Consider the following 18,826-nt stretch of genomic DNA (forward strand, 5'->3'; position numbering starts at 1 on the left):
CAACTCCTAGAGTTGTTTCTTTAGTTCCTCCAACTCTACTGGGGTCATACGATAGGGCGCTTTCGAGATCGGTGTCGTCCCAGGCACTAACTCGATATGAAAATCCACCTCGCGTTGTAGAGGTAGTCCAGGCAACTCATCCGAAAACACTTCCGGGAATTCATGAACCACTTCAAGTTCTTCTAATGGTGTGACCTTCGACTCGCAGGAAGATACATTCACTAGGAATGCTCGGCACCCTTGTCGCATATACTTATGAACCTTTAGTACCGATACCATTCGGGCTTTGACCGTAGGTCTGGAGAGTCGAAACTCAAATTTTGGTAATCTTAGTCGGGACAAGACCACTTTCCCTTGGCGACAGAGAACATTTGCATAATGTTCATACAATCAATTCATCCCCAATATGACATCATATTCTGTCATATCGAGTATGATCAGGTCGGCAGGTAAATTCTGCCCCTCCAACACAATTGTTACATCAAGGATATAGTTTACACATATGGAATTATATCCTATAGGATTGTACACATCTAAAACATGTTTCAGAGATTCAGTACGTGCACCTAGTAGTTTTGCAAACTCTATGGATATAAACGAATGTGTAGCACCATAATAAAAAAGGACAAGTGCAGCATGGCCATTAACAAATACTGTACCTCGCACCAGATTTCTCTTTTTCAGCGCTTCTACAGTGGTAGCATATACTCGTCCCTGCACCCTATTTTGTGTGTTATGTTGCGGTACATGTTGTAACTGAGGTGGTGGTTGTTGCTGCTGATATCCTCCACCGGCATTACTCCCCTGCATGTTCGCCATCTTCTTACAGCATTGATGAGCATAATGACTCATCTTGCCACAGTAGAGACATGCACTCGTGTCTCTGGGGCAAGGTTGCCCATTATGAAACCGATTGCACTTTGGGCAAACCCTATTTGGCCCTTGATTTTGTGGAGGATGAGCGCCACTATTGTACCTTTGCTTCTTGTGAGGAGGGTGGTGTTTCTTGCTACCTTGATGCTGATGCGAACCGGCTCCCCGCTTCCACGGTGTGTCCTTCTGACCCTTCCTTGATCGCTCCCATTCTTCGTTCAGCACAGTAGCCACTTCAATGGCTTGTGCGAGGGTGGACGGCAGATTAATCATCACTCGTGGTCGTAATCCGTCCTTGAGCCCGCGGACATACTTAGTTGCCCTGGTTTTATCATTCGCGAACAAATTTGGGCAATAACGCTCCAAGGTCCAAATTTTGGTAGTGTATTCTACCAGATTCATATTCCCTTGATTAAGCTCCAGGAACTCTTGATGCTTCTGATCACGATCGTATTGGGGAAAATATGTCTCTAAGAACGCCTCCTTGAATGCTTGCCATGGAATAGGATCCATTCCGGCAAAGTGGATGGTTCGGGTTGTGTCCCACCATTTCTATGCATCTTTCGTCAGGCGGTAGGTGCCGAAGTCTGTTTGTTTTTCATCGGGGACAGGCAGAACCCGAAAAGCACGTTCTGTCTCTGCTATCCAGCTCTCGGCTAGCTCAGGATCAACATTTCCTGAGAAAGTTGGCAGATTCAACTTCAAGAACTTCTCATAGGTGATCATGCTGGTATTATGCCTTTCACTTATGGCTGCGGCTAACTTCTCCTAGTGGCGCATTTGGGTGTCCATTGTCTGAGCCAAATTATCGAGAGTTTCCATCACGAAGCCCCTTTGTTTCTGTCATTCGTTCGCCGTGCTCAAACTAGCTTGGGATCGACAATACATCTAATAATCATTTTAATACACACAATTTTACTATCTTTGAATTGTAGTGTTCCTAAAGTCATTACATGTATATATCTATACTTATACAGAAAAACAATGCAATTATCATGACTGATAAAGAATTTATACTCACAGAGCGCTTGTAAGGTACGGCACGACCGTGAACCTTGATTTATTGTTCCCAGGCTCTGATACCATAACTGTAACGCCCCAAAATTTTAACCCAAATAATTTTAAGAACTTTATATATATATAACAGTGGAAAATAATAATTCAAAGGTTAAGCATTTCAGAACGATACAGGAAGGTAAAAGCAAACCACACCATTTATTATTATTTCAGTAATAATAGAATCAATCATCAGAGTTTCCACATTATAAGTCTCAAACAGAATCACATCTGAAAGTAAGTAGGACCGCCCAGGAACAAGTAAATCAAGTCTCGATCGATGCCCCATCCCACAGTCGTTCATAGACTCTACTCTTCTCCTGAAAATGATAAAAATTATAGGAATTAGACTACCACGTCTAAGTAGGAATTCCTGTAACTTTTCTTTCATATATATCATGTGTCAAGTATGTGATGTGGTGTCGTGGGTGATTTTTCAGCATATACAGGATCAAATAAAGAAACTATACAACAATAGTAACATGTATTTCATTTAACCAACAACTACAACATTTGCAGGGATAACATTTAGCTACACATCAACAAGATTCAAACATCTCACATATTACAATTTCTAAAGTATATTGCAGGTAAAGAATTACATTCAGGAAGAGATATTGAACTGTAACTACAAGTTTCAATCATACTACTCAGTGTGACACCTAAATTGTGTTAATTAATGTTTATTTTTATTTATCCTGCAGGTACTCGCGGGCCAAGGTGACCATCACAGAAAAGAACGTTCGGGGGTATATTATTCAAGGGTGTTTTATTAACCCGAACATTCTAACTGAGACTGAAATTCCAAGGGAGCGGCCAGTGACCGAGAGAACCTCCCAAAGGCCAAAACCAAAACAGGATGCATCTCTAACTTCTGCAGAAGAACAAAGAGCTACCATCTAGGACATATTGGTAGTCTGGGTCCCCCCCAAGTCCGAGGACTGAGGACCAACGATACATTTTAGCTCGAAACATGAAAACACGTTCCTGGAGTTTTGTACCACCTACCCTCTCCAAGTTTTGCCCGAATCTGAGTGAGTTAATTCTTTCATTTAATTATTTTCCTGAAGTATGGGGTGTTTCCCCATCTACATCCTACTACCATAGTAGTAAGTTTCCAACCTTAGTCATTTTGCCAAAGTACACATACATCCATTTTTTTTTCATATTGATTGCACAAATCCACTCAGAGTGCTTCAGTGCCTTTAAATCAGTCAAGCACACAAAATTAACCTTAAATTTTCTCACCAGTGTTATTGACATTGAGTGCAAGCTCATTAACCAAAGTACCTGCATCAGGTACCCAATTCATATTGCCCAATTAGGCCAGATTACCAAACTCCCTATCATTCATTTTGAATTCATAGTGGACAAAGGAAAGCAATTCACATAACTTGACTGCATGCAACAAACAATTTCAATAAATGACACGTCTTATAGCTCTTCTACAGAAACTCAGACATTTACAGATTTGAATGTCAGCAGTTTACATGACAAAATTTCAGATATAACCAAATTGCACCTACGCCCATTTCTATATCAAGTTACAATTAAAACATAGTGTTTCACAAATGGGTAGCATCACGTATTTGTAACTACGAGTAGAATGCTCATATGCAATTTTCATAGTGAATCAAAATTCTTAATGGCAGTAAAGATCTAAACACAGTTTTTCACTGATGTATAATATCACTCGATTTCAGCTATAAGCATAATGCCCAAACACGGGCAACCAAGGACTGACTCATATTACGCAAAGGTCGACTCTCTGGTCTTTCAGGTATGACATAATGCACTATGGGTCAGCTTCCTGAGAAAGGGTTCGGCTCCCATGTGCAGGGTATGGGCACATGTATAGTCATGACAGCAATGGAAAAGCACATATTTAATTATCTATGTATGTGTAGCAGAACATATCAAAGAGGGAGTCCATTTTGTTACTAATGTCACAACAGAAAATGTATACATATTTTTGTGGGTGAACAGTAATGTGTGCAGCAAAATGCATACCAACTGAGTGTGTACTGCAGCAATACAATATGGATACAATTGAAGATTGGACACAAATTTTTTTTTTATGCATTCCAGAGCAAGTAACTATTGTTATGAACGTTCTACTTTCTACCTTCAAATTGGATACAATATCAATTGTTAACCAGATTAATAAATAGAATACCACGGTTTCTAGTGCACCTCAAATAATAGCAAAACCTTTTGAAAGCAGTAATGAGATTCCTGACTTCAGTGTATGACCACCAGGGTTAACAGAACAGAACGACTGGTCAAGGACATTTTTAAACACTGCTATAATTCTAAAGGAAATTAAATGAGAGTTAACCACCATATTATAAGTGATGTTAGCACCAATATCATTAAGACTAATCACCATTCAAATTGGTTGTAACTGAAGCCCTAGAGGCTCTGCTAGGTAGGATTAGCTCGCCCAAGACCTTTTTTTTTTTTCAAACAACATTAACGCCAACTATTTCACAATTTAACCCTACTAACCGAAGTCTGAAATCCCCAAATCGAAGGTTTTGGATTTTCGGCAAACCCACATCGACTGCTCAAACACACTTAATACACAAAATAAGTAAAAATGGCAGTAAGACCTACAACATGAAAAGAAGAACTTACTGACCCCCCCCCCCCCTCTCCATATCAAAGATCTGAAACCTTCAGATCATGAACTTGGGGTTTTTGGTTTAGGGTTTGACAACACTGTATTAAGAATCCGAAACCCCCAAATAATGGGTTTGGGGTTTTCAATTTAGGGTGTATTAAAAATCCGAAACCCCCAAATCATGGGTCTGGGGTTTTCGGTTTAGGGTTTTTCGGCACCCTTCATCGGTATCTCAATCTGAAGAATAGAGAGAAAAAGGACTTTCATCAGATTTGGGGTTCTTGGACTCCCACACCCATACGTGCCCACTCAATCATCCGAAAGCAAAGGTACAGAATCCTACCATTTTCCTGCGAAGAGGTTGCGGCAACCACGAGGGAAAGTCGGTCGTCCTTGACAGCACCACCACTGGAAAAGAGGTGGGCGTCTCTGACGAGGGCTTCGAGCAGCAGGCCGCAGCTCGGAGGGCGATCTGAAGGATAGAGCGGAGTCGAGGGGGAGGTGAAGACCGAGCGGGAGAGGTGCAGCGAGATGAGAGGCTGAGGGAGGTGCAGAGGGGCGAGACCCCCCCCCCCCCCCTTTTTGAAGAGGATGCGACCCCTTCCCCCTCCTTCCAAAAAGGAAGGAGGGCGAACCTATTTTTTTTTTTCCTTTGGCGGCTTCACGTCGCGGCCCCCACTCTTTGCCAAAATCGTGTTAGGGTTCTTTTAGAACCCTAACCCCGATTTTTTCTTCTTTATCGCTACTCATCACGCGACGCGGTTTTGGGTCTGAAACCCGCGACCCGTACTCGGGATCCAACAACGTGTTGGATCCGGGTCTTGTTTAAAAATGTGGATCCATAATTGGATCCAAAACCCTGCCTAATGATATATATATATATATATATATATATATATTATTTATTTTCTATATACATATATTGATTTTTAATAGGTTTGTATGTATAAGAGGTATCACTTAGTTATGGGTTCTGGATCCGAAACTTGGATCAGTGTCCAAATCCACCCATATTACGCCTAAAATATTAAAAAATTTAATGGGAAAATTGCGGTTATTACACATATAGTTAGATTAATCTCTTGTATTTATGTATTTTCAGTTGAGTTTAGGTTCAGACTAATTAGTTTAATTTAGATTAGTTTCTTTTTATTTTCGATATTTAGTCATAATTAATTCATTAGAATTTTTATTGTTAGCAAATTAAGGTTTTTGAAATCATTTTATTTCTTTTTAATAATAAGTTGTTAAATCTACTTTTTCTTTTGTTTTTTTCATTAAATAGATTATTTTAATTCCTGTAATCTTTTTTTATTTATGTTTCCACAAATTAATTAGTTGTATTTCTTTATTTGTCATTTATGCATTGTTATTCTTGTTAAATTAGATGATCGATCGTTATTCTTTTTATTCCAGCTAAGTAGTTAAACCATATTTGTTTATTCTCGTTAATTAGTTAGTTTATATCAATTCACATTTTTATTTATTCATGTCTCAACATAGTAATTAGATAGTTTTTATTGCTTCTCTTTGTTATTTATTTATTATTTATGCATAATTATTTTCTGTAAATAGATTAGAATAAATTAGGTGTTAGGTTAGTTTTTATTTCAGCTGATTGAATAGATTAATTTTATATCATTTAATGTTTAGTTTATTTTTGTTATTTTAAATTCAAAAAATTTATTTCTTGTAATTAGTTAGATATTTAACTATTTTATTCATTAATTAGTTTTGCATAGTTAGATAAATTGCATTTTAGCCGCATTTAGCAATTGTTTATTATTCTTTTTTATTTAGTGTTATTATCTCACGTTAAGTTTATGTTTTGATATTAATTAGATTAGCATTAAGATTATTGAATTATATTAGAAACTAAATTAGATCAGTTAGTTCATTTCGATAGTTTAGTTACATCAGATTAACCATAGTCAATTCTTTTATTTGATAGTTATTTTATTTTCTTTTAATCAAGCGTAGTAATCGTTAATTTTCTTCCTTAGACTAATCATGCTTAATTATAGATAATGTTAGTTTTAATTCATTAGTTCAGAATTTGATTTCAAGCTTGTATAGTTTAGTTATTTTACGTTATTCACCATTTAATTGAATTTAGTTAATTTAATTATTATTTATTCTTTTAGCCAATAGGATAATTTAGATTTAATTTCAGAACAATTGATATTTTTGCTTTAGTTGATAGTTGTAGTTTACTTTTTCTTAGTTAGATAATTAGTTAATTGCATTTTTTATTTCTTTTAACTCAGTTATTTATATTAGTTAATTATATTTAATTGATTCTTTTAATTAATTGTATTAACTGTTTAGAATAGGATAGAATAGTTGTTGTTTTTATTTTACAAGTTTGCTTAGTCGAGCCACGCACAAGAGGGTGGGTTGAAGTGGTCATATATTTTCTTAAAGCTTCTTGGATTTTGTTCGAGAGTCCGTGGGCTTAGTTTAGGATAGTTATTTTTATTGTTTTGTTCTTTTATTTTAGTTAGCATTGTAATTAAAGAATAAAGTAATTAATTTTATTTTTCTAAGATATTAATAAAGTAAAGTTTCAGTGAACTGTTTTGCCTAAGTTCCATTTTCTGAGGAGATAATCCTACTTGCTACTCTGCAACGAGTGCAAGAACTGGTTTTGAAATTATCATTTGGTGTGCAGTTCTTGAATTTAAAATTATTATTTTCAAAAACAACTGGCCACAGAGAAGGGTTATACGGGCTATTGATCCCTCGAATGCCTACGAGAGGCACATGCAATGATAAGTCTCTTTAAATAAAGACAATTCATATTACTCATTCATGACTATGCCTACTGGTGTAAGTTTTATGAAATGGATTTTTAAAACAATATTTTCAATAAAAACAATGTGGAAGTCAAACACCAAATACTAAAAATTGGCCGACACGAGTGGTGGAGTCCGGGTCGATCTCAGAGAACAAGAGAAAACTTTGTATTCTACAGAAAACTAATCTACTCTTTATTACCTTGAAAAATAAAAGAATTAATTAATTAATTAACTAAGAGTACGGCCCTCTACGGAGGGATTAAACAAATAAAAATAATAAAGTGTCCTTATTACAAACCCAATAAATTAAATTAAATAAACCCTAAGCTAAAAATAAAAGATGAAGGGTCTTCAATACTTGAGCTTCTAGTCTCTTTTGAGGCCTCTGCTTTATTTGATATTTCTTTTCTTATTGGGGGTTCGCTGAGGGACTCAAAGGGACCTTTTGGAGACCTCAGAGGGCTCTTCGAGGGTACTTTTGAGGGTTTACCATATGTCCAACAATTTTCCTGCAAAACAAAAACACAAAATGAAAACAAAATCAAGAAAAACTAAACAAAAATTTGACGTTAGTTTGATCAAAAATTACAAAAACAAGAATCTAACTACCTATGACAAACTAACTACATGTAACAAATATGAACTAACATGTAACAAACGAAATCACTAAATGACAAAATAGCTAAACTAACTAACTAACAATCAAGAAACTAATTCAAGAAAGTAAACTAGATGAAAATCAAGAAAGGAATTAAAATTAATATAAATGACTAACTAATTAATTAATCTAACATTAATAAATAACAAAAACTAACAAGAACTAACAAACAAAGAAAAGTAACTAACTAATTAACAATGCTAACTGACTAACATATAAAATTCAAAATTTTACTAACATGTTAAATAAACAAGAACAAGAAAATAACAAACTAACTAACCTAATATCTAACCACTACTATACGAAAATACAAGTTTAACAATCTAGAAATAGAGAAAACTAACTTAAATCAAGAATTGAATTTAACAAACAACTAGCTAAATGACAAACAAAAAAAATAAACTAAGTAATTAACTAATTAACAATTACTATCTACTGTGAGCAAAGCTAACTTATTAGATCTAGAAATAACTAATAATAAAAAAATTAACTTAGGCTATTTAATCTTCTTAACTAATAAAATAAAGAATCGGCTATTCTATTGCTTTAATAAACTATGTAAGATAAAAGAATTCAAACTCTAAGTTGATATGAATTAACTTAAAGCTAAACTAACTACTATATCAACTAACATTAATCTTAAACAATAGATAAAAGCTAACCTACACTAGCTAATTTAATTAATAACTTAAACATAAAAACAAGAAATCGGCTAAGAAATTTTAATCTAATTATGTTAACAAACTAATTAATCTTATTAATCTAATTACTTCTAATGCAATAAATAAAACTGATGCTAACTAATTAATCTAGAAACAAAATTTAATGTGAGAAGTAAATAGAATAATTGATTATATTTAAATCGGCTAGGAATTAAATTTTAATTAATAAATGAAAATTAAACTAAAACAACTATTTTCTATTCTAGTGCTGGAAATTTAATTTTGGAATGAACATTAATAGTTATTAATTAATAAAAAACAAAAATCTAATTTATTCTATTTGAATGAATTAAAAGAAACTCAATAACTACTCTATTTTATCTACCGATTTCTAATTTTTAATCAAATAATTGAATAAACTAACTGAAGCAATAAAAACAAGTAGGAATAAGAATTGAACGATAAAGAAACTAACCTATTGTTGTAAATAAATAGAAAAGAATCAAATCTAATTAATGAAAATTAAAAAGAATTAAAAAATCTATAAAAAACCTAAATTGACTAATTTATTTTAACTAAATAATTAATCTAATAATTACTAAATAACCAAAAACCTAATCTAAATTGAATCTACATTAAATCTAAACCTAAACTAAATGAAAATCATGTGAAATATAAAAACAATCTAATTTATAGCTAACGATTTCAAGAAAAACCTAAAACTATGCCTAAAAATTCATGAAATTCAATAAAACTAATTTTGCCTAATTTATTTTTAGAAAAAAAAACAAAATCTAAGAATAAAGAAATTCAGATCTACTCTATTAAAAAAAATTTCTTTTACAATTGATAAAACAAGACTCATCTAAACTATATGCAATGTGTATGCTATACTTTATGCAATGAAACACTACAAACTATGGAGAAACGGGGGAGAAGAAATGTATCTCATGATCCATTTCCAATGAAAGGGTTAAGAAAAAGAATGTGATCTTACCTTTGAGCTACACGTGCCTCTATCGAGAGAGGGTAAGAAGAATCGACGCCAGAAAAAGCTTAGAAGCAAGACGAAAAAAAAAAAAAAGAGAACGACAGAGAACCGATTGGGAATGAGAAGAAGGAGGAAGAGAAGAGGGAGAAGAGGCTTGCCTTTTATCAAGAGGGAAAAATGTGTTTCTCTCCTTAAAAATCTATTTTATACTCTAAAATTAGGGTGCCACACAATTTTTCTAAAAAGCCAATTAATTTTCAAAAAATTCAAATAAGCACTCTTTTAGAAAAATGTGTTTTGGAAAAAGACACTTCTAAATAAAGTAAACAACCATTTGAACATCCTAAACTAATTAAACTATGAATAACAAAAACCCTAAACTAATTAAAACTCAGAAAAATGCAAGGAAGAGCTTGAAATATGTGATTTTGCCATATTTTCAATTTCAAAGTAGTTTCTCAAAATCACTGATAAGAATGAATTTTTAATACAATTTTTCACTGGATCATGCATAAAATAGTATGAATAAAATGTAGAATATAAGCATGATCACTTAGTTAGAGAGGGTAAGTGGTATAACTCTGATCGACACTTTTGTCAATAAAGATATGCTCTCTGAGTGACAATAACTCGACATCCCTAGTCATCGGAGGTAGAAAACTAAATCTACTGCTAGTATGTTCTAGATTGATAGTTTTCACACTTCTGAAAAATGATAGGGTGCATCCTTATTTGAGCGGGCCAAATGTAGAATTCTTTCTTGATCATTATACCATCTCACGTGGCTTTCAAAGTTAGTTAGGCATGAAGGACATAGCATAATAAACCCCCAAACAATTTCAGTTGCGATTCAAAGTTGCTCCTGTGAGTACCCACAATGGGAGTAAATATCGAAACAAAGATCGTCTTACTCACACTAATTGTTATGAAAATATACCTTGATAATGAAACATAATTTTTTTATGAGTATAGCACTGTATGAATATTCTTAAAGCATGTGATTTTCGCTGAATAAAATTTATATGATTGATGAACTATGATATCTGAGTTGCAAAACCATGTTTTAACTATGATATCCCAAATTGACACAATATATTTTAATATCATGCATTTACCTAGAATTTCTATAGTTACCTGCCAGGCCTTCACAAGTCTGACTCTTTAAAAATGATTTCAGGTAAATGATTTGCTGACAGTGGATGGTGCGAAGCAGTGGCGGGATATTGAACCAAACTTTCAGAAACCATGGGGCTAGCATAGGATATTTTGTTTATACATTGTTTTTATTCTAAGTGTTCTACAAATCATATCATTTTTTAGCATGAACTCTAATAAGAATACAAGCATTTTGGCTTTTTAGAACTTTCTGTTTTTCATGAATGATTCTCACCTGTGACATGTCCAGAGTTGTCTAACCCACAAAAATGAAAATACCATTTTTCTGTGCATATAACCTAAAAGAAAAATTTTCAATTTTTTTGATAAAATATCAAGGTAGATATTCCAGGGCGCCACATCTATTGCCAAATAAATGCTCATGTGAAACCCACAAATTTTTGATATTTTATGAAAAATAACATTGAATTAAGGCTAAAATGTTATTTGAGATTAAGATGAGAATTTATTTATAATTCAAACATTTATTAGGATTTAGAATAAATTTATAGCAGAGAATTTATTCTGAATCAGGGTTTCAATTTTCAATCAGATTTGAATTCGAATTCGGATTTAATAAATATATCTCAAATATTATAATTAGATGTAAGTTTGATTCAAATCTAAATTAAGACTTAATCAAATGTTAATTCAAGCTTGAAAAATATAATACATTATATTTTTGTTGAAATTGAATCTACAATTTTAAATTTAGTTTAGAAGTAATACATCTGATTCTTTAGGGTATTTCTAACAAATAAAATAATAACTTTTACGAGAAAGAAGTGTAAAAATATAAATTAGCTTAAGAGGAATTATAAAAAATATTGTATGAAAACTTTAAGTTGATTCGAGTTGATTTTTATGAAATTCGCATTAAGAATCGAATTTATGAAAAAGATCAAAATTTAATAAAATAACTGATAAATTTCACCAAAATAAAGTCAAATAAGATTTCAGACGAATTTAGGATAACTCGATAAGTAATGTAAATTCAAAAAATTTAAATTTAGTTTCATGAGTTTGAAATCTAATCTACAAAAAAATAAAATAAAACACTCAAAATGACACTAAATCTTGCCGACCCTGGTAGAGATCGCTTTCGAAGTTCATTTATGAGAAAATATTATTTTTATAAAATAAATTAAACAGTCTATATAATGGTAATTTGAGTTGAATATAGAGTATGTAGGACTTAGAAAAAAAATTAAGTATAAGAAACATCACTACATACCCAAGGGTCTCATCGATCCTATTATGTTTCAATTCTTTAGAAATTATTTCTAAAGAATTCAAATTAACCTTAAAAAGAATATTTAAAATAAATAATCGAAGTATGTAGATTTTTGAATTTTAATAGGTGACATGTAATTGAAATAAAGCCTAATTCAAATCACAACTAATGCCATTTTATTTAATTTCATATTTGAATTTCTAAAGAATTGAATTTGAATTTAATGTGAATTAATTTAGAATTTTATTTAGTGGAATTGAACTCAAAAAATAATTAGATTTTATAATATTGTAGGAATCCATAGGTGGGTCGTTTCAGCCTATGTGACACTTCAATATAAAATTTTAAAAGTAAAAGAATTTTTAAAAAATAAAGCTTTAAATTAAAACTTACCAAATTGCGAGACAAGTTTTAAAAAGTCAAAACTTGCCTTATTTTAAAATAAGACTTCCATGAGAGGGGTGTCCCCTCCTAGAGGGTTCTAGGAGGGGGTGGGTTGGACCAAAAAAAAAAGGGGAGAAATAAATTTTGACTAGCAGCAAGCAAGTTTGACAATTCTTGCAAATGGAAAGGTTGGAAACCCCCCCGGGGGGGGGGGGTCGACCAGCCCATTTCTCCCATTTATTGAATATGGTATACTACATATAATATGACACATATAGTTTGTATAACCTTGAGCTAAATGCAATATTAATGAAAAAAATATTAGAAGCCAAAACTTACCAAATAGGTTAGTATTAGTACCTAGGGTAGGTGGTTTTGAAAAAAAAATGGTAAGCTTGAGAGCACAAGGGGGACGTCCCATGCTTGTGGACCCCATGTGCTTACACACATATTATACATTATGTATAATAGTTAAAGTAACTATAATATCTAATATAAAGTTATCTAACATAGTAAGTAAAGTTAAGAAAATACATTGTGGAAAGAATTTTGAGAACTTGTAAAATAGGAAGTACGGGACTGGAATATTTGGAAGAAAGGAAATTTAATATAAGTGTTAGGTTATGCAAAAGGGCATCTCACGTTTTGGCTTGCAAGGGATTAAAAAGGAAATGACAATATTGTAAGGGATATGGAATGAAATAAAAGTATGTAGGGGTTTGACTTATGGCAGCTAAAATGTATTAGGAAACTTAAGGTTAGCTTGGACAACTAACTTGGTAGGAAGGAAACCCTATCAAACGTGAAAGGGAAGGACACCCTCTTAACGTTGAATAGGAAAAAATAAATGAAATAGAATTCAATATAGTATACTACATATATTATAACATATATACATGTAATATAACCTAGGCTAATTAAAATATCAATCAAATAATAAAAAAAGGGAAAAGGAAATAGAAAGAATAGGGAATTGAAAAATGAATCTTGATTGAGATCAAGGGCTGAGATTTATCCAGCACTTGACCTCATACACAAACCCTATAAAAGCGTAAGAGGGACACACTCCCTCCCTGTTTTCCACTCTATGGTTTTTGCTATTATTTTCCCCATTTGCTCCCTTGATTATCCTTCTTTCTCATCTCTTCTTCCCCACATATTCCTTGTGCATCCTCTCTTGGCCCAACAAGTAGTGCTTTTACGTACATGTGAGGAGCAAAAGGAGGTCGTTGGTGTGGTCGTTGCATGCATTGGATGATCAGTTCATGATAGAAATCTCATTTCGCATGCATAGGAGCTAATTGCGCAAAAAGGTAGGGGGTTCTATGCTCTACTTATAGAACGAAATTCATGGGCACAAATTCTATCATTTTTTTATAATTTTAGACCCTAAACCATGTCTCTCACACGTGGGTTTGGCTTAGGGATATCAAAGTATGTGATTGAAAGGAGTTTTTGAAAGAAAACCCTTTAAAAAAATCGTATTATCTTAAAAGCCGATTTCTCAAAAAATAAAACCGTAGAAATTTCAAATACAAGAGTTATCTAGTTATTTTTTTGCAAATTTTGATTTGAGTTAGTAGATCATGTTAATGTGGATACTCTATAAAAATTTGAATGATTTCCATGGTTCAATTCCTTAGAAATTACATATTTTGTTTTATCGGGTTTCTAAAAAAAATCAATAATTATTATAAAAACTATGATATTTCTTAAATATTTTATGCAAAATTTAATTGAAAGTTGCATTGTACATGCATGTGAATAGTCTGAAATTGTTACATAAATTTTTTATTTTTATTCATAGGAAAATTATGTGAATTCTTTTATTGTAAAATTTGCCAAAATTATTTATGAGAAAATGATCCCTATGTGAGACGAGTGTGTTTTCTGGCCAACGGCTACAAAAATAAGATTTGTCAATGGCACTATGTTTTAGTTTAGTGTAGTTAAAGATTTATGAATGTTATTGCTTAGTTTATACCAAAAAAATCAGAAATATGAATTTGGGTGACTCATTTTTGCCCCACCCGAATGCATGTATCCGATATTACTAGTTTTCAGCCTGACACCCAACCGGTAAATTGCTCGTATCTCCCTCGTCTGGAGAATTTTGATGAGCAGCTTATTGAGTTGGAAATCTAAAAAAAATCATAGCTACTGTGAAATTTTGAGCTATGTTCATAGATTGAGTACTGTTTTATGATAGTTAGAATAGAAAAATATAGGTATACATCAAAAAGTTCGTAACTTCCTAATATAGATGAATTTTTATGAATAGTTTGCGGCATCGGAAAGCTGACAAATTTTTTTACAAACTATAAAAAATTCATCTCTAATTGTTGAATAAAATTTTTTCTGCAATCTCTGTAACAATCAGATAGAGTTGAGTTTTTACGAGATAGGACCCAGTTCTATACTCATCAAGTTATTTGATGCGAAAACTATGCATATGAATGCATGTTGTTCGAATAGATGTTTATCTATTATGAACTGTTATGAGTATGAGTTTGTTGTAGGAAAATAAAGTGTCCAATTATAGGACACAATTTGATAAAAATATTAAGGCACAAGCGTTCCCCATAGCCTATATTGAGTGGATGGACCGAAGAGTCCATTATGTGTAATGAATATGAATTGTTGTATATTATTGAACATGCTACAAATCCTTATGTATGACTGTCATATACATGATATGAATGATATAAATGAATGGATGCATTTAATGTTTAAAGAAAGTTTATTCCCTTGTTACGCATTCATGTACTATTTTAAGAAGCAATGAAATACCTACTATGTTCTTGAACTAAAGGTTTTGAAGATGCATCTTAAGGCTCTGAAGTGGCCAAATTTATTAATTGAGACTATTAGATAAATGCTACATGTAAAAAAAATAACTAAAAGTTAAACATGTAACATTAAATGACTGATGCTCACTAAGAGAAGGTGAGTGGTACTAATCTGGCTTCATGAGTATTGATTTGAGCATGGAAGGTTGTTCCTCCCCAACCACGAAGATATAAAAACCCTCCATATTAGACTGCAGCATGGAGGATACATAATCTTATGAGTAAAGTCTGATGCATCGAGATGGTAGTGTGACAACTTCTTTCGCTCCTTGTGTCCCTCACTCGACACTAGCAAATGGTGCTCGATCAGGATAAAAGCTACCCTTTGATTGAAAATATCGTCTGCACTGTGGCCCTTACCCAGGACTTCTGCCTGTGTTTGTACCCATAAGGTTCTGTTAAAAACTATAACCTAAATGATTGTACATTAGATAGGCATGGCATGCATCATATAAAAAAGAAAAGATAATTAAAGATAAGAATCGTTTGTGCAATGATCATTTAGGGATGGTTAGAGCTAAAAAGATAAGCCTTGCATATACAACTTATCAAGGGTTCAACTTCTCAATTATCATTTGTGCAATGTTTTTAACAACTATTATTTGTCCAATGTCATTTGTGTCTTGGTCATCTCCTATTGTTTATGAGTATGGCTCAACAGATATGGTATAGTTATCATCATCAATATTATTTGATTCTCCATTGTCTACGTCATTGTTGCTACCACTAATTGAGAGTTACTAAATCAAAATTCATCATATTTATCACTTCTTTTGCATTCATGCATACAACATTCATGCATTTCCAACTTTTAAAATTGACCATAAAAATATAACATTCATCATTACACCTACATCTCAAGCATAAATTATAATATCCAATAACTTGTACTTAACTATGTCATCTACACCGGAAGACTTGATGCCATCCACGTTACTATGATCAAGATCGCTGACAGTGGTTAGCATACATGGTTTAACATCCTCTAATCATATACAACATTAATTGTTTGTGGAAGTTCTTCATCACCTCACATCGGAAATCTATATCCCTAATCGGTTTGGACAATTGCCCACATGTCTGAACTCAATGTTTGTGACATCAATATCCTTCATTATTTGGGACAGTTTGATGTTCGTCAAAGAACTAAGCTCGATAAATGGTGCCTGAGATATATGTATATTTTTCATCGAATTCTCATCATTTCATTCATCAACTGATTCTTGTATATCACTTTCAACTACTTGTTTGACTTCACAATCAATGACTTCTTGTTCAGTTTTGCAAGCAATTAAGTTATCATCGTCATGAAATAACATCGATTTTATATCATCATCATTCAAAACATCTATACCTATTTGTTGGCTATCTACGTTTAAAGAATAACTATAACAAAAGCTTAATAACTTTCGCACATAACCGGTTCTATAAGACATCAAAGCCACAAATTTGTTAAAGCTACTATTTTTTAAGACCAATATAGATTTCTAATTAGTGTGATTAGTGCTATGGTAGTGTACTTTAACCTTTTTAGAGGTCATCATTAACTACCTACATCAACCTCACAAATATCATTCTTCTAATAAAAATATCATGTGAGAAAATGTCATCTATATACATTTAATACATTCAATTAACATAACTACCTACAATAATCACTCAGAAAACCGACTACCCACAATAATCTCATAACTCATATTCAATGCATGTGTATAATAAACTTTAGCCTCATTATACCAATACAAAAATACTAAATATTAAATAAAAGATAAGCAAAAAACATAAATCATTTACTACACAAACAAATACATATCATAATAAACCCAAAACGATAATTTTGGTGGTAATTATTAAATAAAAGATACAAAAAATATCCACAACAACAACCAAACACAGATACACATACACGAGGGTATTAAATGCTTATATCTAAAAACAAAGAATTTTTTTTAAAATAAAATAAAATAATATGCATATATATTATTTTTGTGAAACTCACCTTTTGACCTAACCTGAAAAATCGATGCGACGGATATTGCAACCTCATCGGGATGTAGCAAAAAAACTTTACGAGAATCACTGCAAGAGAAGAAAAAATATTGAGGGTTCCTGAAGAAAAAGAGTTACGGTTCTTTACAGAAATAAATGAGAAAAAAAAACAAAATAAACAAAAATGAATATATATGTGATTCAACAAGCACATGAATATAAAAAAAATCGCACGGCAAAAATTTATACAGATCGCCTCATATTTTTGGTTCTTCTTCATGATGAGTTACAAAAGATATATGCTCGGTTCTATGCAAACTTCATGCTATATATGCAAATGTAGTGAAATATTTACGAAATTTCGATAAGTTTTAGTTATAAAAAGTTCACGAATTTGGTTATGTGAACTTCGCTCTATATATGAGAATTTAGTAGAATATTCATTCTATACATGTAAATTTAGTAGAATACTTGTGAAATTATGATAGTTTTCAATTATAAGAAGTTCGCTGATCGTGCTATATATGTGAATTTTGTGAAATATTTATAAAGTTTCAATAGGTTTTAGTTACATAAATTTCACAAATTTGGTTATGCGTACTTCATACTATATATGCAAACTTAATTTGCGAAGTTTCTGAAGTTAAAAAAAAAATCACATATATGGTTATGTAAATTTAGTAGAATATCAGTTGCAGAAAATTTACAAATTTAGTTATGCAAACTTTGTACTATATGTGCAAATTTAATAAAATATTTAAGATGCTTTTAAAGGTTCCAGTTACTAAAATTTTACAAATATGATTTTTTTGCATTTAAAATACTTTTTTGATGTCAAAAATTACATCAATTTAATTTAATGGCTTATACGTAAATCATGCTACCATTATCATCCAGAAAATACAGAGGATCAGGTCAAGGGTTCGAGCCACCTTTAGCATTTGCTTTTGTTAACGACTCTAAATCTGTGGGACTTGTCTATGACGTAAGCAATGTGATCATGGTGATGTGAACATTTTGAATAATATTAAAGTCAGATCAGACGAAGCGCATTCAGAAAATTAATAAAAAAGAGGTTGACGTAACCTTTGAAAATAAAAAATGAAAAAGAATTGTAGGCGTCTATAAACGTGAGCGTCACTCAAAATGGCTTATTTCACCCAGTTAGGTGAGTTTTACTGAAGGCATTAAATCTAAATCACATCACGAGTTCGATGCCCAGAATATGTGCAAGGTCGAAGCCAACAAGAAATTATCCTCATTGGACAGCAAGGAGTACTTATGAACACTAAAACAGGGCCATGTTTATATAGGAATGTCAACGGGTCAGGTCAGGTCGAACCCCACCCGAACCAAACCCTATAAGGTTTGGGTATGGTGATAAATAATAAGACCTGGGTCTGGACTTGAAAGTCCGATTAATACATAGACCCGAGTATAGTTCATGAAATTTTATACCAGACCCAGGCCCAGACCCAGACCCAGACCCGACCTGAGTTTCCACTAAGACCCACAAATTTTTAATGTAAAAATGATAACAAATATGGTTTTACT

General features: G+C 32.4%; 1 protein-coding gene across 1 annotated transcript; it reads right to left on the reverse strand.

Annotated features, from left to right (window-relative positions):
* Positions 1-390: 390 nt before the first annotated feature.
* On the reverse strand, positions 391-1,386 carry LOC149843553 (uncharacterized). The gene has a single exon (XM_090000927.1). The coding sequence runs from the start codon at positions 1,384-1,386 to the stop codon at positions 391-393; it is 996 nt and encodes a 331-aa protein (XP_089857053.1).
* Positions 1,387-18,826: the final 17,440 nt, after the last annotated feature.

Source organism: Nuphar pumila, chromosome 3 (genome assembly GCF_984573655.1).
Source record: "Nuphar pumila chromosome 3, dmNupPumi1.hap1.1, whole genome shotgun sequence".
Classification (NCBI taxonomy): Eukaryota; Viridiplantae; Streptophyta; class Magnoliopsida; order Nymphaeales; family Nymphaeaceae; genus Nuphar; species Nuphar pumila.